The 25,474-nt window shown below is 36.1% G+C and overlaps 1 protein-coding gene and 1 long non-coding RNA gene across 4 annotated transcripts; one reads left to right on the top strand and one right to left on the bottom strand.

Annotated features, from left to right (window-relative positions):
• Positions 1-1,933: 1,933 nt before the first annotated feature.
• Positions 1,934-4,441, bottom strand: LOC137251862 (uncharacterized). Its single transcript, XR_010953378.1, has 3 exons — positions 3,803-4,441; positions 2,699-3,746; positions 1,934-2,627 (listed from the first exon to the last, which is right to left on the bottom strand). It is a non-coding gene; the product is annotated as an uncharacterized lncRNA (long non-coding RNA).
• Positions 4,442-8,172: 3,731 nt separating this feature from the next.
• Positions 8,173-25,474, top strand: LOC137253692 (uncharacterized). Of its 3 annotated transcripts, none has more exons than XM_067791065.1 (4): positions 8,173-8,213; positions 22,042-23,604; positions 23,702-24,073; positions 24,154-25,474. In XM_067791065.1, the coding sequence occupies exons 2-4, from the start codon at positions 22,579-22,581 to the stop codon at positions 24,745-24,747; spliced, it is 1,992 nt and encodes a 663-aa protein (XP_067647166.1). In that variant the 5' UTR covers positions 8,173-8,213; positions 22,042-22,578; the 3' UTR covers positions 24,748-25,474. The 3 variants fall into 3 exon arrangements, with proteins under 3 accessions (XP_067647166.1, XP_067647165.1, XP_067647167.1); XM_067791064.1 differs by having other exon boundaries at positions 8,179-8,656; XM_067791066.1 differs by lacking the exon at positions 8,173-8,213 and adding an exon at positions 16,331-17,204.

The following is a 25,474-nucleotide window of genomic DNA, read 5'->3' as shown; positions in this document are numbered from 1 at the left end:
ACTGCACAATAATGGCCACAGGCCCAGGCCCAAAGATCGACGATCTATGCAATAAAATAAACGGCTATCTCCCTGATCTCTCCAGTTTTTTCGCCTCGCGAAACCTGGCATTGTCACCGACTAAATCTTCCGCGACCTTATTTACAACATGGACGCCCCAAATGTCGACCATATTGAACATCCACGTCGATGGCACTACGCTACCGACTGTCCTACACCCCAAAATCTTGGGTGTGACGTTTGATCAGGATCTACATTTTGGTGCGCACGCAACCGCAATTGTTCCAAGAATTCAGAGCCGTAATAAAATCCTCAAATCCCTTGCTGGCAGTACCTGGGGAAAAGATAAAGAAACGCTCTTGACCACATACAAAGCAATTAGCCAGCCGATTACGTGCTACGCGTCACCCATATGGTCGCCAAGCCTAAAAACCAACCACTGGAAGAAACTACAGGCCTGCCAAAATACTGCTCTCAGAATCGCCACGGGCTGTCTTCTTATGTCCCCAGAACACCATCTGCATAATGAGGCGAGAATACTCCCCATCAGGGAGAGAAATGAGATGCTGACCAAACAGTTTCTGTTGAATACCCAGAAACCTTGGCATCCCAACAGACATCTGATTGACGAACCAGCACCGCCTAGGGGCCTAAGGAGTCATCTCCGTAAGCATTTTTAGGAAATACGGCACCTGAGAACCTAGCCGTATGAAGCGGAAAAACACAAGCAGGTCCTTGGTGAACTCCATAGACAGGCGTCGGACCTTTATGTCGGGAATTGCCCGGTGAATCCAGTACTTGAAGAAAAATATCCAGAACTCGCAGAAGAGGAACGCATACTCCCCAGGGAAACGCGTGTCACTCTTGCTCAACTTCGTTCTGGATACTGTAACAGGTTAAACTCTTACCTATCCAGAATCAACCCCGACATACAAAATGTATGCCCTGCTTGCAATGTGTCCCCACATGACACCAACCATCTCTTTAATTGTAATGTGGAACCAACGCCTCTAACACCCCTTTCCTTATGGTCCACCCCTGTTGAAATGGCAAGTTTCCTTGGACTCCCGTTAGAGGATATTGATGACAATTTGTGATCGGTCGCGGCTATTAGGTGGGGCGACCATTGCTACAACAACAACAACAACAACACATCAACAGCTTCAATTTGATACCCATAATATAAAAACACATTCTAGGTGTATCCGGGTCCATGTTTTGGCCTATATCTCGAGACCGTAGTCACCCAGCGGTGTAAAATTTACTCTGTACTAAAGCACACATCAACAGCTTCAATTTGATACCCATAATGTAAAAACACATTCTACGTGTATCCGCGTCCACGTTTTGGGCTATATCTCGACCCTAGCCTTCCAGTTGTATGAAAATTATCCTGTACTATAGCACTCATCAACAGTTTTCATTTAATATCCATATTGTATAACACATTCTAGGGGTATCCGGGTCCACGTTTTGGGCTATATCTCGAGACCCTAGCCTCCCAGTTGTATAAAAATTATCCTGTACTATAGCACTCATCAAAAGGTTTCATTTGATATCCATATTGTATAACACATACTAGGTGTACCCGGGTCCACGTTTTGGGCTATATCTCGAGACCCTAGCCTCCCAGTTGTATGAAAGTTATCTTGTACTATAGCATACATCAACAGTTTTCATTTGATATCCATATTGTGCAAACACATTCTAGGGGTACCCGGGTCCAGGTTTTGGGCTATATCTCGAGACCGTAGTCACCCAGCGGTGTAAAATTTACTCTGTACTAAAGCACACATCAACAGCTTCAATTTGATACCCATAATGTAAAAACACATTCTACGAGTATCCGGGTCCACGTTTTGGGCTATATCTCGAGACCCTAGCCTCCCAGTTGTATGAAAATTATCCTGTACTATAGCACTCATCAACAACTTTCATTTGATATCCATATTGTATAAACACATTCTAGGGGTACCCGGGTCCACGTTTTGGGCTATATCTCGAGACCCTAGCCTCCCAGTTGTATGAAGATTATCCTGTACTATAGCACTCATCAAAAGGTTTCATTTGATATCCATATTGTATAACACATTCTAGGGGTACCCGGGTCCACGTTTTGGGCTATATCTCGAGACCCTAGCCTCCCAGTTGTATGAAAATTATCCTGTACTATAGCATACATCAACAGCTTTCATTTGATATCCATATTGTGCAAACATATTCTAGGGGTACCCGGGTCCACGTTTTGGGCTATACCTCGAGACCCTAGCCTCCCAGTTGTATGAAAATTATCCTGTACTATAGCACTCATGAACAGCTTTCATCTGATATCCATATTCTTTAAACACATTCTAGGGGTACTCGGGTCCACTTTTTGGGCTATATCTCGAGACCCTAGCCTCCCAGTTGTATGAAACTTATCCTGTACTATAGCACTCATCAACAGCTTTCATTTGATATCCATATTGTATAAACACATTCTAGGGGTACCCGGGTCCACGTTTTGTACTCAAGACCATAGACACGTAGCGAAAAAATAGGTAGACGTTGGCCAATTCTCAGACCTACCCAATATGCTCACAAAATTTCATGAGAATCGGTTCAGCCGTTTCGGAGGAGTTCAGCCTCTAAAACCGTGACAGAAGAATTTATATATTAGACCTCTTACTTTTTAAATCTTAAAATGTATTTTTCTTACCTAAATTTAATTCACTATTATTTAGGCTTTGGCAGACCAAATTACAAAGTCCAAGTCAAAAAGGTTTACATCCTGGGACCGAACTAATTTTATTTCAACGGTAAATGTATGCAGAACGTTTCCAAAGTGTTAATATCAAAAATATATCACGTAAGCTTGCAATGAATTATGCTAGACCATTTACACAATATATGTAATACTCCTATATTGCTACAAAAGGCTAGGTACATTCCCAAACATCAGAGTGCCGATATATTGCTGTTTAAACGTTTTTGTTTTTGTATTCAATAATCGAATATACAGATTGAAAAACAACAAGGCCGTGGGCGCTGATGGATTGCCTGCGGAGCTATTCAAGTACGGCGGCGAGGAGTTGGTAAGGCGCATGCAACAGCTTCTTAGCAAAATATGGGCGGACGAGTGCATGCCCGACGATTGGAGTCTAAGTGTTCTTTGCCCAGTCCACAAGAAGGGGGATACTGCGAAATTCACCAACTATCGTGGAATCAGCCTTCTTAATATCGCATATAAGGTCCTTTCAAGTGTATTGTGCGAAAGATTGAAGCCCACCGTGAACCGGCTGATTTCACTTTATCAGTGCGGCTTCAGACCTGGTAAATCTATCATCGACCAGATTTTCACAATGCGCCAAATCTTGGAAAAAAAACCCGTGAAAAGAGAATCGACATACATGACCTCTTCGTCGACTTTAAAGCCGCCTTCGACAGTACGAAAATGAGCTGCCTATATGCCGCTGTATCTGAACTTGGTTTCCCCGCAAAACTTATACGGCTGTGCAAAATGACGTTGAGCAACACCATCAGCTCAGTCAGAATTGGGAAGGACCTCTCCGAGCCGTTCGAAACTAAACGAAGTTTCAGCGGTTTCGTGCGATTTGTTTAATTTGATACTGGAGAAAATTATACTAGCTGCATAACTTAACCGCACTGGAACAATATTCTATAAAAACGGGCAATTACTGGAATATGCTGATGGCATTGATATCAACGGCCTAAACACCCGCGCAGTTAGTTCTGCTTACTCCAATCTGTAAAAAGAAGCAATAAGATGGTTTTGATGGTGAATGAGGAGAAAACGAAGTACCTGCTGTCCTCGAGCAAAGAGTCAGCGCATATGCGCCTTGGCAACCACGCTGCTGTTGGCAGCCATAATTTCGAAATAGTAAGACTTCGTTTATTTGGTAACCAGCATCAACACTAGCAACAACATCAGCACTGAAATCCAGCGAAGAATCAATCTTCCTAATAAATGCTACTTTGGACTAGGTAAGCAAAGTGAAGTCCTCTCTCGGCGAACGAAAGTCATTCTCTACAAATCACTTATCGTACCCGTCCTGCTACATGGGGCAGAAGCATGGACCATGACAACAGCAGATGAAGCGGTGTTCTGGGGAGCTGGCAATACAAAATTTACCTTCCTTTTTTTTCTGCTGTGGGATGTAGCTGATGGACACGGCTGCCGCGGTAATGGCGATGATGTGGTGGTGACGGTTGATTATTGGACAATTTCTCCCGAGAACTTGTCAGTGGTGGAGGTATGTCCACAGAGTTTAAATACCTTTGGATTACGTTGTTTTTTTTTTCAGATGGATTTTACCAGATAGTGGTTTTGAGTTTTGGTTTTAGAGTGTTGAACTTGCCGGGAATGCCTAATTAAAATCACTTGGCGAAAAATACAGGCTTTTTCTTAAATTCAAGCGATTTTACAATTTTATTCCTCACACACGGGCACATAGTGTACCTATACCAAGTGTGTTCACTAAGCGATAAACGTCAAAACTACAAACAGCCTCGCTCACCTGATGGAAATCTCAGGTCTAGAGTCGCATTTTTGGTCTCAACGACAACATTTTTGACTACCAATCGTATCGACTTTTTCAATTTTTCAATCATTCGGCGCACTCGGTAATGGTATCCATTTTGAATTCGCTGTCATTCCGAATCCAGCGAGTGCCTGTCAGAATGCTTGACAGATAAGTCAACACACTTGTACTTGTACACTATGCACGGGCATAGTGTACAAGTACAAGTGTGTTGACTTATCTGTCAAGCATTCTGACAGGCACTCGCTGGATTCGGAATGACAGCGAATTCAAAATGGATACCATTACCGAATGCGCCGAATGATTGAAAAATTGAAAAAGTCGATACGATTGGTAGTCAAAAATGTTCTCGTTGAGACCAAAAATGCGACTCTAGACCTGAGATTTCCATCAGGTGAGCAAGGCTGTTTGTAGTTTTGACGTTTATCGCTTAGAGAACACACTTGTATAGGTACACTATGCACACGGGATAGAGTAAAAGCATTGTAAATTTTACCAAGTAGCGCAACTAACAGCTGATCGGTGAAAATTCGCACATTCACACGCACAGTTCACGACTCAGTTTCAAAACAAAACTTTAGATTATTTAATTCAAATTTTAAAGTGGGATAATCCTTACAAATTTATGTATACAGAATATATATGGCGTTTTTGTTGTTATTAAAACAATATTTTTATTTATATATAAGCTTTTATCATTTTTTTTTTAACTTTGAAAAATCTCCGAACACCATTCCTTCATTATATGACATTCGACTGCCTAGTCCACTGCCTTCCACTCTATTCGCAACATAACCTCTACTTAAGCTGCCAAACTATATAGTAAACAATGAGTAAAAGTTTCGAATGTATAAAAAAATCAAAAAGTCAAAAAAACAATAATAAATGTATGTATGTACATAGTACCATCTGTCAACCCATTGTTGGGGTTGCCAGAGAAGTGAAATACGCTTGCGTGTTAGCGTACAATACAAACATTTCAAATACTTAAATTTAATAAAGAATATATACGTAATATAGGATATTACGTATTTGTACGTGCAAATAATTCAGAATGCGTACTAATACGTAAAAGGTACATATGCAAATAAATTCAATATTCAAGTTTTCTAAGACTAATTTCTATTAAATAGAAGGGTTGGCTGTTGGCGACTACGACAGTCGCTCAAACAAGCGGCTTTGGGAGTGTTCGAGAGAAAAGTTCTTCGAAAGATTTACGCGTTGGCGATGGCGAGTACCGAGAAGATTTAATGATGAGCTGTACGAGCTATACGCAGACATCAGCATAGTCCAGCGAATTAAAACGCAGCGGCTGCGCTGGCCAGGCCATGTTATGCAAATGAAAGATGATGCTCCGGCCAAGAAAGTGTTTCTATCGGAACCCGCCCATGGAAGCAGAGGTAGAGGCAGCCTCCACTCCGTTGGAAGGACCAGGTAGAAAACGATTTAAATTCCCTTGGTGTGACCAATTGGTGCCGGTTGGCGGAGCGAAGGAGCGACTGGCGCGCCTTGTTGGACGGCCATAACCGTTTAGACGGTTAAGCGCCAATTAAGTAAGTAATCGAATGTACTTAAATTTAAATTTTTTCTTGTCACACTTACGCTGCTAAAATCACAAACATATTATAGGCTGTCTTGTTTTGATTTCGAATTCAAAACACATTGCGAGCATTTTCTATTAGCAATATAGGAATTACATATATCATTTTCAAAAAAAAGTTTTGAAATCTTGGTAGTCTTTGTCAAACCTCATCTTGAGGTATAGCTATGTGATAGTTGGATGCACTGTATATTTTGCTAATATGGCAATTGCGGTGTTTGACATTCATGTTCCTAAATGACATTTGCTTGCTGTCATTATAGCTGAATCGCAACCTGAGGGATGATCATACACACATATTTATGGATTGGAGACAATAAATATATAATTTGGATTACACGCATTGAATCAATTGAAATAAAACCCGGCTCATTTAAGGACTCTTTTTAAGTCACTTGCCATTTTTGATGGTACTGAGTATCTTCTATATTCAAAAAAAAATTTTTTTTGGAGCTCCCTAATGTTTTTTGCCTCAAGAATTTCGTTGAAATCTGTTGTTTTTGCAGCTGTTGGGCAGCCCTCGCAATTTTGACATTTCTTTTTGGTTTCCGGCTGTACGGAGGTAATAATGTTATTGCAACAGAGCTTTGTATTTACATAGGTAAGATACAAGGTGGCAGCATGGTGACATACCTACAAACATAAATAAAAAATCCATGTACTTTGTTTTTGTAAATTCGATGGACCAATGTCAAAATCGTACGCGCCGGAAGTTGATGTATCAAATAAAAAAAGTTTATAATCAGCTGCCCCATGCTGCCACCTTGTATCGTTCCGTCATGCAATTCTCATAACCCACCCAAACCATTGTTTACTATATAGTTTGGCAGCTTAAGTAGAGGTTATGTTGCGAATAGAGTGGAAGGCAGTGGACTAGGCAGTCGAATGTCATATAATGAAGGAATGGTGTTCGGAGATTTTTCAAAGTTAAAAAAAAATGATAAAAGCTTATATATAAATAAAACTATTGTTTTAATAACAACAAAAACGCCATATATATTCTGTATACATAAATTTGTAAGGATTATCCCACTTTAAAATTTGAATTAAATAATCGAAAGTTTTGTTTTGAAACTGAGTCGTGAACTGTGCGTGTGAATGTGCGAATTTTCACCGATCAGCTGTTAGTTGCGCTACTTGGTAAAATTTACAATGCCCATAACATAAATACAAAAACACACGTCCAAATGAGCAAACAGCAAATTAACGAAAAAAAGCAACAACGCACTCGTGCAAAACCTCACCAACGGCATAGATTAGATTGATACGAATCTTTTGTTTACGCTCTCATATTTTCGCTCTCACGAAGGATTTATCTTCTAGTTATTGCTGGCAACAATCACACATAAATCCCTCGCGCCAGCTGAAGCGGGTGCCAGAATAAAAAATGGGCCAGCCAAAACGAAAAACGGGCCAACAATTTCGGTAAACTTTAGTTTGACCGACAACTGTAGAATAGCGTTCAAAAATTATGGGAAAAGGATAAAAATACTTTTTTTAGTGTAAATATTATTAGTTCGAAGGCGGAGGGTAAATATTATTTCGCATTTAAAAGTTATCACCAAAAACAGGTTTTGTAAATATGAACTACCAATGCAACCAGTCCATTTTGATCACAGAACCTGGAACGTGAACATGTAGGATAAACCCCATCTATTAAATGATGTTAACTATTATATCATATGTCCGATTTACTGAAATTTCAAAAGAATATATGGTTTCCACTGCGAGTTACATGCGGTACAATATTTGACTAATTAATTTAATCGAAATGCAAATTTTACTTAGATTTGTTTATATTTAACTCTAACTAGTCGTATTATTGTAAAATAAGTTTAAAGAAATAAATATTTTACGACTATCATTTTATTAAATGATTGAAACTATAATCGCCGAAATGTATGTCAAAAATCCCCATTTTCAGATCTATTCATTTTTCTTTGGAGTGGCATCATTGATAAATGTTATAAAAAATGTGCATTTTGACAGCGCTCTCTCGAAACAAAGAGTTGCAAATCTATTCATCTATGCCAACGGTCAAACGAAGAAGGCAAAAAACAACATAGAGTGAAGTAAGAAAATTCTTTTAATTAATTTTAATTGAAGTAAAATTGTACAAAAATACATTGGTCTACGCTAAAACTGACATGAATATGTCCGAAGTATAATTAAGAAGTTGTTGAAAATAATGAAATACTCATTGTGGGCGGATATTGCACCCCTTGTGATGAGTGCAAAATCGGCTGGCGGCGTTGTGAAAAATCGAGGCAGCAGAGAACAATGAAAGCTTTGTGTGCTCGCCCAAATGATAAACACAATCTGATTAGATTTTGCAAATATCTATTTATTCCATTCGTAATAAAGTTTGCTTCATTTCGTATGAAATATTTCATTTTTGAATGTGAATTTGCAATGCTGAAAAGTGGCATTGATATCTCTGCTTCTGTGCGACACTTGAGAGGCTGCATGTTTGGGGGTTGCTGGTTGCGAAAGGCTCGTTGATTGCTGTCTGATGGTAAGTTGAAGGATTTTGCTTAGTCTTTTTTGCTACACTACACAGCGTGGTGTCGGAATACAATTTGGTATACAAATTTTCAGTTCGAAAGCTTAGTTTAGTAACTTTCATGGTGTTGGGGAATATTTGAGTTTAAATACTAATAAAAACTATGAAACATCGTTAAACAGAACTTTTTAATTGTTTGCTAGGTATTTACTTTATATAAATAACTACCTATTTTATTAAACCAGCATACATACATACATATATGTATGTATGTAGCCTAGATCAAGAAATGTATTCAAATATACTAGAATAGCTGTGGTGAAAATCTATAGCCAAGTGCCTTAAGATTATTTTAGCCTCCCCAAAACACGTTAAAAGCACAATTTTTACTTTGATTTTCATATTTAATAAACATATTTTCAAAAATAATTCGTATGTACCTAAAATCGAAAGACTTCAACGGGTAGCAAACTTTACCCTTGAACCTTATCTCCAGCTGCTCCAGAAACAACCCTCAAAGAAGGGTGCGTTTACTTTATTGCTTTCGTTTTATTTCATGCTTGTTTACACGACTTTCGAAATACGTTATTGCTCATAATGCACGTTTACCGTAGATCTTTAGTTGGCCAACTCGATAGCAAAGTATATTGTGTATTCATGATCTATGGGACTGTATAACAAACAGCAGTTATAAGCATCCTTTATTCATTGTTAAAATAGGCATACAAGCAAATTAGTATAGTTCTAGATTTAAACTGACATAATGGTACCAGGTCTATGTACATGAGAGTTAGGAAAAAGCCACCTTCATGTGCTTCAAACATACTATAACACAGCTACAGTAAAAAAATTGCGATTTTGTTGACTTAAGCTATTACTAAGAGCTACAAATTTTTCGTAATCAAAAAAGCCCTTTGTTTTCGCTAATGTATGTTCAAAATGTCGGCTCTGGTCTTCTTTCTTATCAGCATTTAAGGTTTTTACTTACTCATTTTTATAGACACCGCTTATGAAACATAACTACCGACAAATTTCTCCCAGCGGGTTAGGGGAATAGAATATACTCGCGGTATGTATGCCTGCCGTAAGAGACTACTAAAATACCAAATAGATTCAAGGGGTTGTGTAGCGCAATCTATAGCTTCTCCAACCCTATTGTCAACCTCATATATCCGTGGCGAATCCTGTTTCATTAACAGCCGAGTCTGGCGACCCCAAACTCCTCATGGATCTGGGAGGAGGGATGGCGGGATGGCCTAGAAGCTCGCATGTGGTAATACCAAATTGTTCCCGAGATGGTCGGGCTTGGTACCGGAACGCATCGGATCTGCATTCGGCAAAGGACCATCAGCATCGATAACACTCCCCAAAGCCTTCGGGGACCTTATCGCTGGAACAACTACAACAACCGGCAAATTTATGCGTTGAGCACAGACATACATAATATGCAAAACAAGGGTAAACTACATACATATATGCAGTCTTATACTAAAACATATACATATGTATCACAAGTCTGGTTATACATATGTAGTTCGTAACATTTTCTATTGCTCTCGTTATTTTTTACATTGTTCATTTATATACTTCTTGCTTTCTAATTAAATTAGCTAAACCTTTTGTGGTATTCAGTTCATATTAATAGCAAATCAGATTCCATTTTTTACAATGCTACAAACTTAATTTTACATTCATTGTATATTTGCTGGTATGCAATATTCAATACAATCAGACCAATTCTAAATATTCTCGCGGAATTTTGTTCTCGCGGATTTTTTTATTCCCGCGGAAAAATTCCTCCAATTCTGTTCTCCTAGGGAGAACAATAATTGGGGAATAGGAATTTCGAATTTTCGAAGTCAGCTGTTTTGTCAATTGAAATTTCGTTGCACATTGCTTATTTTGTTTAAAAAATTGAAAAGTTTAATTATTGTTGCAAATTTGTTGGAAATTAAGAAATAAAATATAAACAATGCACAGTATTAATTGCATTTCATGTGGTATTCACTGAAATTAATAATGAATTGGTGCCACAGCAACATCAACAGCGGAACATAAGAAGAAGACGGCCGCATAACACAAATCTGCCGGAGTTGCCGGCTTTCGTTCAGCAAAGCAATTTTCTGGCGGCCAAGTTGAGTTGAATTCCTACTTCTTCATATGCCAAAATCTATTTAAGCCTTATTAAAAAATCCTTGCACAATTTCTGGATGGCTGCATCAAATATGTATACCAAGAGCTCTACCGTTGCTTATGATATACTTTTCGACTTAAAATAAATATTGTGGTTGTTGTCCACAGTGAGAATATTGTATTAACAGTGAGAATATTGGGGTATAATGTAAATACATATTTTAGCACAAGTTTGTACAAATAAGTGTTCTTTCTTAAAAGAACCAATTTCCTTTAACTATTTTGATGCATTCCCTTTAATTTAACTAGTGAAAAAACTCCTATGAAATGGTAGAGAAATCTCCCTCTCCCTCACATTCATAATACCTACTTTTCTCCCATAACCGTTTTCCGCTTTTTCGAACATTGTTTAGAATAGGAGGAAAGGGAGAAGTGAAAAAACTCACAAGGAATTTTTATTTAGAATACGAGGAATGGGAGAAGGGAAAAAACTCGCACGGAATTTTGGTTTAGAATTGGGCTGAATATCTATTTTTGTTTACCTTATTTTTGTTTATTTAACATTGTCATGACTTCTTTGTATTGAATGCGTATTTCATGAATAAATAATTTACTGCAAAGTTTAAATTTACATAGAAGACTTTTATTCAGTTAGATATGAGTCAATGCTATAATTCTTGTTGTTGTTGTTATAAAAAATTCTTTTTTTATAGTGTTTCAAAACCATAAATAAAGAGCATACAAGATCTTATTATGCTAATACTGTCAATAAATAAATGAAATGAAAAATGAAATGAAATAAATCCTTGGACAGATATTCATCTGGGTAATTTCCGTTATTTAATCCGATTGGTTGGTCTGGTAATGAAAAAAAAATGGAGTGATGTCCTTGAATCAAATAGCAAAATAATTGGTTACAAAGACATTTATATGATATTAATAAGATGTACGGGTTCTTAAATCGCTACGTAGTCCAACCTTAATGAATATCTAAAAAATATCATTAGCTGACCTCGTGAGGAAGATTTCATGTGGGGGAAAATACTAAAAACGTAGTACCACAGTAGAGACAGCGATATTGGGAGATTGAGATAAATAGTGATTTAAAGAAACAAAGGGTTAGTAAACGACAGGGAAAAGTAAAGTCATTCAGATTATTGTAATGCTGATTCAGACAAAGTTTAGATTGTTTGGTATCATTTAGCTCTCACGCTAAACGCTTCGCTTGCAAGAAGATGCCATTTTGATTGTCAATTGTTGAAATCTAAGTAAAAGCTGAACATCAAAGAAGTTTTGAGACTTGTCATGCTCGTTTTGCAGAAAACGTGATATTTTATTTGTAAACATTTCTTTTGTCAACTTTTTTATGCGCTATTTATAGTTGCAAAAAGTCACGTTTGTGCATTAAATTATTTTTATATATTTACTAGTTACAACCTACAAGGGATGTTACGGAGCTTCGATCTGATTCTGAAACCTCACAGCTTCTGATTCCGAATAGCGTCTCCGAATGTTATGGATCGAAGTTATTGATTAAATCGGTGTACAAGTGCATTTGCTTTGAAATTGTGTGATAGTTATGAGACAAATATCTTTTTACGTTCTCTCAATTATTAGGAAAGTTTTTCACTATAGGAAAATCTCATCACTTTATTTATATTATTTTATACTAGTCTTCTTATGGTTAACCCGATAAGGCAAATTTGAAAACTCCGATTCTGAATACGGTTTCAGTAAACTCGCTTCCGTAGCACTGACGTACTTTAACGCATCATATGGTGTCACAATTCTAAGTATTTACATATACATATGTGCATATTTGATAAAATTTCTATACTTACATGTAAATATGAACATAAGATCGCACTTTAAAAAACAGGGTCATATGGTAATTTAGAGTATCCTAATGTTAGCTCAAATTATACTTGACCGTAGAATGAAATACAAAATTTATCATTTTTATTTTTAGACGATGTTGAAAAATGTGTTGAAATGCAAATCGTCTACATATTTTATGAATACTTATAAATACATACATAAGTTCAATACGTTTAAAAACGGATTCCTTTGTAATTCTCAAATTAATGCATTGTTAACAAAACTACACAAACAGTAGCTGGCCGCAACTCAAAGTTCAGTGGCATAAGTCGTTGTAAGGAATGTTTCACATTACATTTGCTTGCAATCATAAAAATGTACATATTTTACCCCTTTCAGCATTTTCCCACTTGAGCCATATATACATTGATAGCCTCCAATGCAAGAGGGCAAACCTTTGCTCTTGCCACTGAGGATTTTTGCCCTAAGCACATACATCTTCAAATTGATTTGTGAATGCCACACGTGTGTTGGCATCTGTGTATGTGGGTGTGGCTTTGTGTAGTGATACAAAACTCTTGCTGAGCAGTGAAATACAAAATGCAGCTGTTTCTATTATTGACGACCAGACTAAAGTTTCAATGTACACATTCGCGCATTTCCCATAAATTACCGCAACGGAAAGGCAATTTGAATGGGAGAGGAGCCAATGAAGCGTACTTTCATCGGATATGTTTATGCGTATTCTTTTTTGCTTTCATTGACTTAAATTACTTATACATAGTTTAATTACACTTTAACTTGGCAACTGCTGTTGCTTCTAAGAATTGGATTTGATGTGAAAAATACATATTGCTTAGTTAAATGTTGTACAGCTTGAAGGAGTCGTAAGTACATTTGTTTGTATGTATTTTGTGTGATTCATACCACAGTTAACATTCATACATTTATATGTATACTGAAAAAAAAAAAGTCGAACAACTGACTTTATTACTGTTACTTAGGATGCTAAGCTGATGAAGCGTTGCGCCAGCGCGTCTCATAATGCTTTTTGTATTTGCTTTTGTAATGTGGCACAATGATTGCTTTGTTGTTGCTTTTCAAAATTATTATTTAATTTCAACAACCTCACAACAGTTGCAGCGGCATCGACGAGTTTGCACAGTGGGTGCTTGCACTCTATTTTAGCGTATATATATATTTTCTATAGCGCCTTTGAGAGTGTTCTTCGAAAGATTTATGGAGCTGTACGAGCTATACGCAGATATCAACATAGTTCAGCGAATTAAAACGCAGCGGCTGCCCTGGCTAGGCCATGTTATGCGAATGAAAGATGATGCTCCGGGCAAGAAAGTGTTTCTATCGGAACCCGCCTATGGAAGCAGAGGTAAGAGGGCGGCCCCCACTCCGTTGGAAGGACCAGGTGGAAAACGATTTAAACTCCCTTGGTGTGACCAATTGGCGCCGGTTGGCGGAGCGAAGGAGCGACTGGCGCGCCTTGTTGGACGGACATAACCGTTTAGACGGTTAAGCCCCAATTAAGTAAGTAAGTAATATTTTCTATAAAATGCTCATATCTGAGCAGATGTAGTACATATGTTCATACCCAACAAAAGCTATCGATCGAAAAAGGATTCGATTACACATACTGCTACAACAACAACGACAGACATATTTTTTCTCTAGACGAGAAAAGACCAACGTGGTCTTTCATAATTCTGTAACTTGAAAGCGTGTGGGCTATCGTTGCTAAATTTTTAGGCTTATAAATCACATGAAATCGAAAAACTTAGGCGAACAACTTTAATTCTTAATTTGATGTTTCAATCCGTAGTTCTCAATTTTTTATCAAAGCTGTATCAGTTTCCTTTTATTGGATTTTCATCTAGTTTTTCTTCAAAAAAATTTTGGTCGCGATTGGACACAAAAAATCATATATATTATTTCTTGTTTGCTGTTTTTATGTACGGGTCCCCTTTTCGCTCTTATTTGGAATCCAAATCTATTAATAAAGTTTTGGTTGTAAAGATGGAGATTCGGGCTATTAGAGAGTTTGGGGCAATTTTGGTCGTAGTGCTTTTGTTTAGATATACTTTATTAAAATAATTTGTTAAAAATAAACGATTGTGAGCACACAAAGAAGTCTATTTGTACTATGGCACTATTGTGAATATTTGCACTGCATTACCGGCAGTTGCTATTGTACGCTAGATAGCAGCGCAAGCTGTAAGTTTTAATTGATTGGCGGCGGTTGCTATTATCCGCTAGATGGCAGCGCAAGCTGCAAGTTAATAGAACAGCTGATTTCTGTTGATATTTGATAAGAGACCTTTATATTGGTTGCGCAAGATGCGCACGGGTCAGGCTCGTTTTAGTTAAATTTTTAGCCGTGTAATACATACTCAAAATCGATAATATGGTTGGCGATGTCACACGAGTTCCTCATAGAGGTAGAGCGGGATGGCCCAGAGGGTTCAATGTATTCAGATTAAATTGTTTGCGAGATGGTCGGGCTTTTACCTTAATGGTTCTTGCCCGGCAAACGACGATCAACATTGATAACAATCTTCAAAATCTGTCTTTATCACTATAATAACAACAATAACAATTAAGTGGATATTTAAGGCATCAACTATTACGCTCTTTTATGTTGATAATTTTCGCCTCACTATGCAGATGATGCAGGCGTTCTGGCATTTCTAATCTCAGGGCTTTGCCGGGTCTGTACGATACTCAGTCATTTAACTGATGGGCGGTAGCGTAAGTTCATCGGAAGAATTACCAAGGGACTTTGCTGTTAAAATTGTTGCGATAATTATACATACCTTCGGGGCATAACATGACTAAGCCATGCAAAACGTCGAGCATTTTTGAAGACGACTATATATTAAAACCTAATATTAATTATATGTAATAATATACACCTTTTCAGCTAATTAGGTTTAAGTCGCCATAAGTTTCGTGAAAACAGAAGAGTTAAGCAACGAACTTGAACCCGTCTACTAATTATTGGATGGGCCAAAGCGCTGCTACAACAATAACCAAACCTGCGATAACGAAATCTGTTCACTATTGAATTTTGAAGTGCAACTTGTGCACCACTGTATTAAAGATGTAATGAAATATTCTTTAAAGTATCGCGGTCGAATATGAATTCGATCCTCACTGAACTATGAACTGAGTTGTGATCTTATCACTACAATAATCTTTCAAGTTTTACTCTTTTCTCATACAAATCATATTGTACTTGGAAATATATTCAGAAAACATTTTTTGAAATGGTGTTCATCGGCACTGACATCGCTCGAGCAGACGTCGTTGCAACATCTGTTGTCCACATGTGTGTGCTTTGCTGCACTTCGTTCAATTATACATACATTAATATTTATTTACACAAACACATTTTTTAAATGTATAGATACGTTTGTGTGTGTGTTTTTAAGCGCAATAGATTGCATTTCGCTGTCGTTTATATATTAAAAATTTTTATTTTTACATAAAATGTTCTTTGTTGTTTTTCGCGTTGGAATTGGGTTTATCAGCAAAACAGTTTTGCTTCCCGCAACGCCGCTGTCGTAACGACTTCCTAGCTCACTGCGCACGCACACAAACACACATTAGTCGTAATATTATTGACTTTGTCGGGGTATGTTTTTTTTTTTTTGTTTTGTTTTTTTTTTTTTTTTGTTTTTTTTTTCGTAATTTCAATTTCCAGCTGTCACCAACACTGAGTAACCAACCAAAAGTGTTTTAGCGATGAGCTGCTACATTATTGTTATTGCTTTTGGGTCTGAGTATTGGTGACCGACCGCCAGCCAGACAGCCACTGCGTTGTGCTCTCCTTTGCTTTACAAAATTTCATTAAATTAAATTTTCCTCAACGGCTCTGGAGCCCGCGCTTGTGATGTCGTCGGGGTTGTGTTTATATTCTTGAAAAAATCTGTTTTTTCCATTCACTCCAATTCAGTTGGATTTCGATAGTCGCTCGCTGATTTAATGCTTTTTGTCGCGCTGTGCACGATTTTTTTAAAATAAAAATTGGCATTTTTTTCGCGTCTACACTTTCGCGCGTGTTTATAATTCAATTTCGTTTTGTGTTTTTATTAACTCGCGTTGAAATTCAAATTTTTTCACCCTGACAGTGCAACAACAACAGTGCTGATGACTTTTGCGCTTGGCTGTTTTGCAATTTATTCTAATTCGTTACAATTTTGTTGGTTTTTCATATTTTTTACGACGTCTGCTTACTTTGTGTTGGTGGTTAGCGCTCTGCTCCACATTTTGGTTGTTCATTTCCTCGAAATCAATTGCAATTGCTAGACCGCGTCGCCTTTACCGCGCTTACCCAAATCCCATCTTAGTGGTGCACTATTCAACTGTTGGTCTGTGTTGGGAAAGTTGCGATTCTGCGCGTCTAATTTTGAGGTGCTTGCTTTAGTTTGAGCACAGCTGACAAATAATGTGACTGATTTGCAATACAATCAGAATCTTCTGCGCTGCTAGTAATGTCCAGTAAGATGTGATTTGATGTAAACAATTTTAAGTTTTATTTCCGGTATCGATTTTTGCTGCTGTATTTGGACTAACTGTTGATTTGAGTATACGACAGGTAATTAATAAAATTACTTAAAATAAAGTAAAAACTGTGAGCTCATTGGATGTTGGAAATCATAAGCAGTAACAAGAACAATTTCAAATAGCTAAAAAAAAAAATCTGTTGCATGCGTTCAGTTTGCGAAACCGACGTGTATAACTTTCCATTGCAAGAATTGATTTCGATAATATTTTAAATTATTTTTTATCCAAATAAAATTTACACTAGCTAATTTCTTTACGTACGGAAGAATAAGGGAACCTTAGATATTTTTTTTTGTGAAAAAAACCTTGGTCTCAACCCTAAATTCGCTTATAAAGACCTCATTGTATATATAAACAAAAATGAGAAGAATTAAAGAAAAAAAAATTTAAGATATTAAATTTTATTTTTGTTTAAATTATAAGACCTTATAAAAATTAAAAAATCACAAAACCCAAATTTAAGTAAAAAAAAAAGAAACGGAAACATTTTCTAAGAAATTAAAAAACTAAGATATAAGAAAAAAATTGAAACTAGAAAAAAATTATTATTACAACTAATAAGAATTAAATAAATAAAACTTACAGTTATAAAAATAAAAAACGAAATTAAAAAAAAATATTAAAAAAAATTAATTAGATACAAAAAATAAAGCCACATTCATAGCCCTTTTGTTTATATGAATTTAAAAATTAAAGAGGAGAAAGCATAATAAGTTAAATAAAATGGAAATATCGACAAATATTAAAGTTGTAACAAAATTAAAATAAATTTTTTTTTAAGTTATAAGAAAATTAAAAAAACTTTAAACTGGAATAATGTCAAATGCTTCTAAAAAAGAAACCTAAAGAAAATTTAATGTGCAGCAATTAATGAGAAAAACACGGAGAAGCATAAGAATAAATAGAAATATACGGAAAAATTAATACATTATTTTATTATTTAAGAAAAATTAGAAAACGAGGAAAAAGTGAAGAAAAAATTTAACGCAAGAAATTTAATTCTTAGATTTTCTATGAATTCAAAAAATAAAATCCATCGAAAAGTTTACTGACAAAAAACCAATATCAAAACATTTAAAAATAAATATTTTTAAAGTTTTAAAGAAATATAAGCCGCTAAAACTAAAAGATCTAAAGAATTGAAGAACTAATAACTAAAAACAGCAGTAAATAAAAAACAAAGAACCAAAAACTATATAAAATTTGAAATTGAATTTTTTTTAGAAGGAAATGAAAAAAATAAAAAATTACAAGCAAAAATACTAAAATGATAATAAAGAAAAATATAAAAAAAAATATGAAAATTATTATTCAATTAAATAAAAAAAGAATGAAACAAAAGAGCTAAAGTAAATCATAAAAATATTTCCAAATACAAAAAAAAAAAAAAACTAGAAAAAAAAAAATTAGAAACTCCAAAAATGTAGTAAATTTTTAAGAATAATTCCTGAGACAAAAACGTAAAAAATAAAAAAAAAACTTCAAAAAGTATGGCACTTAAATTTATTTTTAATAACAAATTTTAATACATTTAATACAAAAAAAAAAAAAAACAAGTTAATAAAAAAAAAATTTTAAATATAAAACATTAAATAATAATAAATGTATAGAAAAAATTTAAAATGTGATGAATAACTTAAAGTTAAACGAAAAATTTATATAATCAAAAAAATTTTTATTTTAATTACTAAATAAATTCAGTTTCGCTCCTGAAGAAGCTAAGGTGCTTAGCGAAATGTTAAGCCGAAATAAAAAAATTAAAAAATAAATAAATGTAAGGCGTGATAACCTCCGAAGAGATCTAAGGCCGAGCTTCTCTTCCAATTTGCGTCGTGCTCCTATTGATTTTCCCTACAAATCGGCCGGACGGGGCTACATGTTTTATGCCGACTCCGAACGGCATCTGCAAGGCAGATGAGTTTTCACTGAGAGCTTTTCATGGCAGAAATAGACCCGGAGCGCTTGCCAAATACTGCTGAGGGGCGACCCTGCTTAGAAAAATTTTCTTCTAATTGAAAAATCTTATTTCTAAAATCTTGATGTTACTTTGCCCGGGGTGTAAACCCAAGGCATACGGTGTGGTAGGCGGAGCACGCTACCATCACACCACAGTGAGCCGAAATAGTGGAGTTTAATTTAGCTTTGCACTAAGCAAATAATGGTCAAAAAGCCTATTTATACTGCTGTAAAAAAAATTTTATTCGTTGCACTTACAACCAAATTATGGCTACAGCAAATTGTCAACAATTAATTTTTTTTGTCAATTTATTGAATTGTTTTCTGGCAGTTGGCGAGGACCTTTCTAAACATTATTTAGCTTTTTGCATGGTGTGGGCTTATGCAGAACTTCATTCTGCATTCAGTTGTTTCCAAACCATTGCCCCATCACCACAAATTCGCACAAAAACTAAATCGATTTTAACTACTTTTTGAAATGTACACATGTGACCAGGCCTATGAAAAGGTGGCTTATGACTCAAAAAAAAAAAAAAAAAAAGAAAACTACTAAGAAACTGAAGAAATGCATTTTTAACAGCTGTTACTCGCAATTTCTTTTTTGAGTCATAAGCCACCTTTTCATAGGCCGGGTCACATATATACATTTGCGTTTTTCAAACACTCCCACATGCCCTAAAAGTGAATGAGTCACTTAATGAAGTGGAGCGAGTGCTCTAACACACTTTCTCGTTCTACTGTGACCGCAAAATCACAATTAAATCACTTGAATTACTTTGTGTTGCAACTGTGTTTAATGCGATTACCTTATCTTATCGCGTAGTTATACATATGCATATAAGCTGTACATACATATGTATGTATGTGTGCATATAATATTTAGATAAAAAAAAAAACAAAAAACATTTCAATTAGGCTGCTTAACAGCGGAATGCCGCCGTGTCATTATCTAAACGCTCGCCACATACATATTTTTTTGATATCGTCTTCATTGTGTATTTGAAAGTTTTTATGAGTAGGTACGTACTTTATTCAATGCCCAGCCTTATCAGTCAGCTAGTGTTTGTTTAACCTTTTTTGCATTATCAGTTATGTGTGTATGTATGTATGTATGTTCTTCATACACATGCTACACCATAGAACATACACACACACACCCCGCCTCGTTATCGTTAAAGTCAAATATTTAGTTTTATTGCTTTGTTATTCAACGATATTTATTTAATTGTTTTGTGAAATGTTCGTAGCTGTTTTTGTTTTTCGTTTAAAGTTGTTTCATCATAATTTCTATTTTTCATGAGTTAACTGTAGTTGTGTGAATGTATGTTGGTGCATTGCAAACAAAAGACTTTGAAAACGAACTTCAATGCAAACACGCGGTCAGTTGTTTATCGAAATGACATTTAAGGTTGTGTGTGCATCACAGCGCCTGTTGTTGCTATTATTATTTTTTGTTATCTCACACGTTTCAACGCTCATTTTCCTAACTTTTTTTCCTTACTTTTTTTGTTGTATTTATTTCTTTTTATTTATTTGAATTTCAGTTTAGTATTTCGTGGAACGAAATTTTTAAAGTTCAACGTAAGCAAAATAGCAACAATTTATAAATGTTGACACAGCTGTATTTTTGTTTGTTTCAATTCTCATTACTGTGTTTTAAGTTTTGTTGTTGTGGTTTTTGTCAAAAAATTGGATTTTTTACTTTTTACTGTAACCTCCGCCCAACCTCAGGGCTCTCAATATGTCGCCACTCGCTTTTCAATTCATATCAATCCAATTGTCGGGTGACGCTGCTGCTGTTTAGCTGCCAACTTTGCTGCCTCACCAAATACATATTAGGATGCGCCATAATTGTATGGACAAAATTTTCGGTTAAGCCACGAAGGAAGTCTCTGCTTGGAATTGCTCACTAGGTCACCAAAAACACCGTGAAGCGTTAATAAAGAAAATTTAATATATGTAACGTCCGGCTAGAATATAGGCTATCTAGTTTCCATTTTCCCTTTTTCTCACTTTCTTTATGTCACTCCCACTCTCAATTTCATTTTCTTTGTCTCATTCTTATTCTAACACCCACAATCATTCTCACTACCACTCCCGCTCCCACTTCCACTCCTATTCCACAACACTCTCTGCTCACACACTTTTATTGAGAAGCTTTTTATGCCAGAAATACACTCGGAAAATTTGCCAAACCACTGCCGAGGGGCGACACCGCTTAGAAAAACGTTTTTCCGATTGAATTTTGTGATACTTTGCCTGGCACATGAATCCAGGACCCTCGGTGTATTAGGCGGGGCACGCTACGGCCACACCATGGCGGTCCACATAGTTCTAAATGTACCGGATGAGCTCCTGCACCTGCCTGAAATTTTCATGTTTTCTAGATTGAACCCAGCTTTCTAGAACAAAGCTTCGTTATCAGACGCACCTTAATGCCCATTTTTGTTTGTAATTGTTGTATAATTCAGAAATTCAGTTGTTTTCAGTTCAGTTGAGTTCAGTTCATCATTCAGTTGAGTATTCCCTCGTCATTATCGAACGTCTGATGTGGTGTAGTCTAGTTATTATTGTTGTTGTTATTGTTGGCGTATCTGCTCTGTGCTCCACTACAAATTATAATGTGCACAAATTAATTCAGCGACAAAAGCTGGCAACGGGCAACAGGCGACCAATACAAAAAAAAAAAAAAAAACTAAAAATTAAAACATCGAGGTTTTGTTCTGATTTCAATAGCAATTCGAGAAGGTAGTTAGCCACCTGCCCTCCGGCGCCCTGCTGCTTGCTGTACGCCGCATGTCATTTGTGCACATCCAATTATTCATATCAACGTACTTACATATGCACATATGTAAATATATTAAAGCGTAAATTACAATATTTCTCTTTCTCTCTCGTTCTCTTTTTTACAGCAATTTCGAATCGTTCTAATGAAAAGCGAAAAAAAACATGAAAATGAAAAAAATTAACACTAATCACCCAAACACCATCCACTCTATAATAAAATACAAAAAACAAAAAAATGCCTGCAAAAAGATTTTCACAAAATAGAAAGATAAATATACAGCAAATGCTTAAATAAAATCGGATTGGCGCATGAAAAAAGCATAGAAATACTTTTGGTGTTGGTTTTAAAATAAGTATTGACTGAAGTGAATAAATATAAATTTATGTATATTAAGACACTAAACATTTCTTGGTGAAGCGAACTTAAAATTTAAGTGCTTGAAAATAATATAAATAAGTTAAAACTATTCTAACATAATAAGTATTTTCTACAAGAAAAAAAAATTACTAATTAATTTAAATAACCAGTGTATGAAAAATCGGCTATAGAGCACAGTTAAAGCTCCTGGTGTCGGTGCTTTATATATAAAAAAAAAACTAGAAATTAATAAAACAAGTTTACTAAAATTTAAAATTTTCTTAAACCTCAACAACCACAAAAAATGGTACATAGTAGTCGTTCTGTCTCCAAAGAGGATGTCTCATCGCTGCACATTGATAGTGGAATTTCGCTCTCCTCGCCACCTGCTGTTGGCGCAGAGTGCCATGACGCCGAGGAAACATTACTAACTACAAAGCAGAAGCAGACGCAACGTCGTTTTAGTATTGAAAAGGCAACAAAACGCGCGCGAAAAAGTAAAACAGCAGCTGCCGATGCTACGCCAAGGACGAAAAAACAGAAGGTTTGCAATTCCGCAAATTCAGCGAATGACGAGAGCGATTCAGCTGTCAAGGAGGTAGATACAGTTATCGTAAATCTCGATTCAGCAGCAGTCGAAATCAATTCAGCATATACAGCAGAGCAACTGGCGAACGCAGAAGTAGACTTTGAGCATGAATCAGCAACGAATTCTGCTGTAACGGTAATAATAGTTAATCCAGCTGCGGTCGAATCATTTTCATCGAAACAATTGGAAGATTTACAAGTACAGTTACCGTATGCTGAAACAGTGGCGATAATTGATCCCATACAAATAGTAGACAATTCAGCAATTATTACAACAGCTATCTCTGAACAATCAATTTCATGCGCTGATTCAGCATTCTCTGAAACAGAAGTTACGCAATCTGCTATCGATTCAGCGGATATAACAAACGCGGTTTTAGACACAGTGTCACTCACTGTACCAACAGCCTTATCCTTGGATGTCAAACGTTTGCGTAAATCTTATGTTTGTCATGTCTGTAATAAGGAATTTCGTGGTAATAATGATTTGAGACGTCACCTGCTCATACACTCTGACGAGCGTCCCTACAAATGTGAGCAATGCGGTAAATGCTATCGTCAAGCGGTTAATCTAAGGAATCACATCACAGCCGCACATGAAGGTCAACGTCAATTCACCTGTCCGCAATGCCCGAAAATGTTTGCTTTGAAAGAGCGTTTGCGGTTACATATGCGTTTGCATTCAGGCGAGAAGCCCTACGCGTGCACAATGTGTGAGAAACGTTTTGCTCGCGGCGGTCAGGTATGTGCAAAATTTGTTCTCTTCTAATTTGCCCTAAAATACTTGCAAAAATAACACTTTTATTGACGCTCTCTTCTTTATTTTTTCCTATCTGCAGCTACAACAACACATTATAAGCCATCATAAGGGTAGCACTAAACAGCATGTTTGTGATAAATGTTGTACCGCATTTTCAACACCCTCCAATTTGCGCGCTCACATGGATCACTATTGCGAAATATGCAAAGAACATTTCCCAAATGAGCCAGCGCTCAGAGCTCACATCAACGAATTACATTACAAGTTGGGTCAATTTGATTGTGAGATTTGTAAGAAGACTATAGAAGATGATAATTTGGCCAAGCACATGAAGGCGCACACGAATGTGAAGACGCACGTTTGTGAAGTGTGTAATTTGTATTTTATGCAGAAATCGCAATATAATGTTCATATGCGCATGCACACTGGCGAGCGGCCGTATCAATGTAAAGTAAGTATTGTGCTAACAAAAGACTTAGGACACGAACTCGTCTTGTTTTCATCTAAAGATTTTCCTTATCTCACCCACAGATTTGCTGGCAAACTTATGCTCATTCGAGCGTACTCAAGCTGCATATACGCAAGCACACTGGTGAGAAACCATTCCAATGTTTGATTTGCGAGGACGTGGTCGCCTTCTCACAATTGGCACATCTCAAGACTCACATGAAGAAAATTCATAGACAAATCAACCCCTATATGTGTGAAGGCTGTCAACAATTCTTCAAAGTTAAAGTTGAGCTTCAAGCGCATATGCGTCAATGTGACAGATGCGATGTTGATGTCGAGCAACAAAATTCCAAAAATAATGATATGCAAACCCTATCACATTTACGTTTTCTTATGGCTTTATTGCTAAAAAAGATCTCATCGCAGCAAAAGTTGAAACAATTAGGTTACGAGAAGCGTTTGATTGATAATGTGGTAGTGGCATCACTTAAGTTGGCAAATCGCAAAGCATGCGAAGATCAGGAGCTACCAGCCATCGAACGCATGCGTCAAAATGTGGAGGAGTTTCTCAATTGGATTGTGCCGGCTAAAGCTATGGAGACATTCCGCGAGGAGCAACAGTCGGTCGAGAATATTTTGGATACAATTGTTACTATGTATATGAAGCATAAATGATGGCGACGTAGCTTAGTGAATACTAAATGGCTGCTATTGAACTTTTTCATTGTATGTGCCATTTTAATATCTGCCACATTGTATTTTGCAAGTAGAGGCATTATGTTGAAGCCTATTTTATGATTTCAACTCACGTACATTATTTATAATTAGGTTTTCCTAGTTTGCGGTTCACCGTATTTACCTACCATAAATCTTTTGAAGCTTAATTATTTTTATTATATCCTTTCTAAAAGATACCAAAAAAAAAAAAAAAAACCAAACCCAAAGATTTTTTTGCCAAAAACTGAAAGCGTAATTTAAGTTGTTTTCTTTGTCATATTTTGTTAACGATGGGCCATATGCATAAAACTAGAGAAGTCAAATTTAGATAGTAATCGCTTAAGAGTTTCATTGAAAACTCAAGCGATTGCTATTGAAAAAAGTGTTCACTAGTTTTTACGGCCCAATTACTTGATAATTTTCTATTTTGAATTAAGTGAAGTTTTTGAGTTTATTCTATTTATATGACCGTAAATTCGCAATATCGTTTTTAGTTCCCCATCTGGATATTTAGCTAGTCATATCCGCTTATTTAGTTAAAATAAGATTTTCATTACAATACCAAAAAAGCTGTAAATGCAAACGCAAACAACTCTTGCCATATAAAGTTTAAGACTTATACTTGATGCTATGAAATACAAATAAAATAAATCTCATGAACTAATAAAAAAAAACTAAAACTAAA

The sequence above is a fragment of the Eurosta solidaginis genome, chromosome 5 (genome assembly GCF_040869045.1).
Source record: "Eurosta solidaginis isolate ZX-2024a chromosome 5, ASM4086904v1, whole genome shotgun sequence".
NCBI classification, from domain to species: domain Eukaryota; kingdom Metazoa; phylum Arthropoda; class Insecta; order Diptera; family Tephritidae; genus Eurosta; species Eurosta solidaginis.
The sequence above is the reverse complement of the archived record's forward strand: the minus strand, read 5'-3'. Positions and strand labels throughout refer to the sequence as shown.

Coding starts and splice junctions, on each gene's coding strand:
- LOC137253692 (XM_067791065.1), top strand. CDS start 22,579: ATGGTACATAGTAGTCGTTCTGTCTCCAAAGAGGATGTCTCATCGCTG. Junction 23,605..23,701: donor GTTTTGCTCGCGGCGGTCAG/GTATGTGCAAAA, acceptor TCCTATCTGCAG/CTACAACAACACATTATAAG. Junction 24,074..24,153: donor AGCGGCCGTATCAATGTAAA/GTAAGTATTGTG, acceptor TCTCACCCACAG/ATTTGCTGGCAAACTTATGC.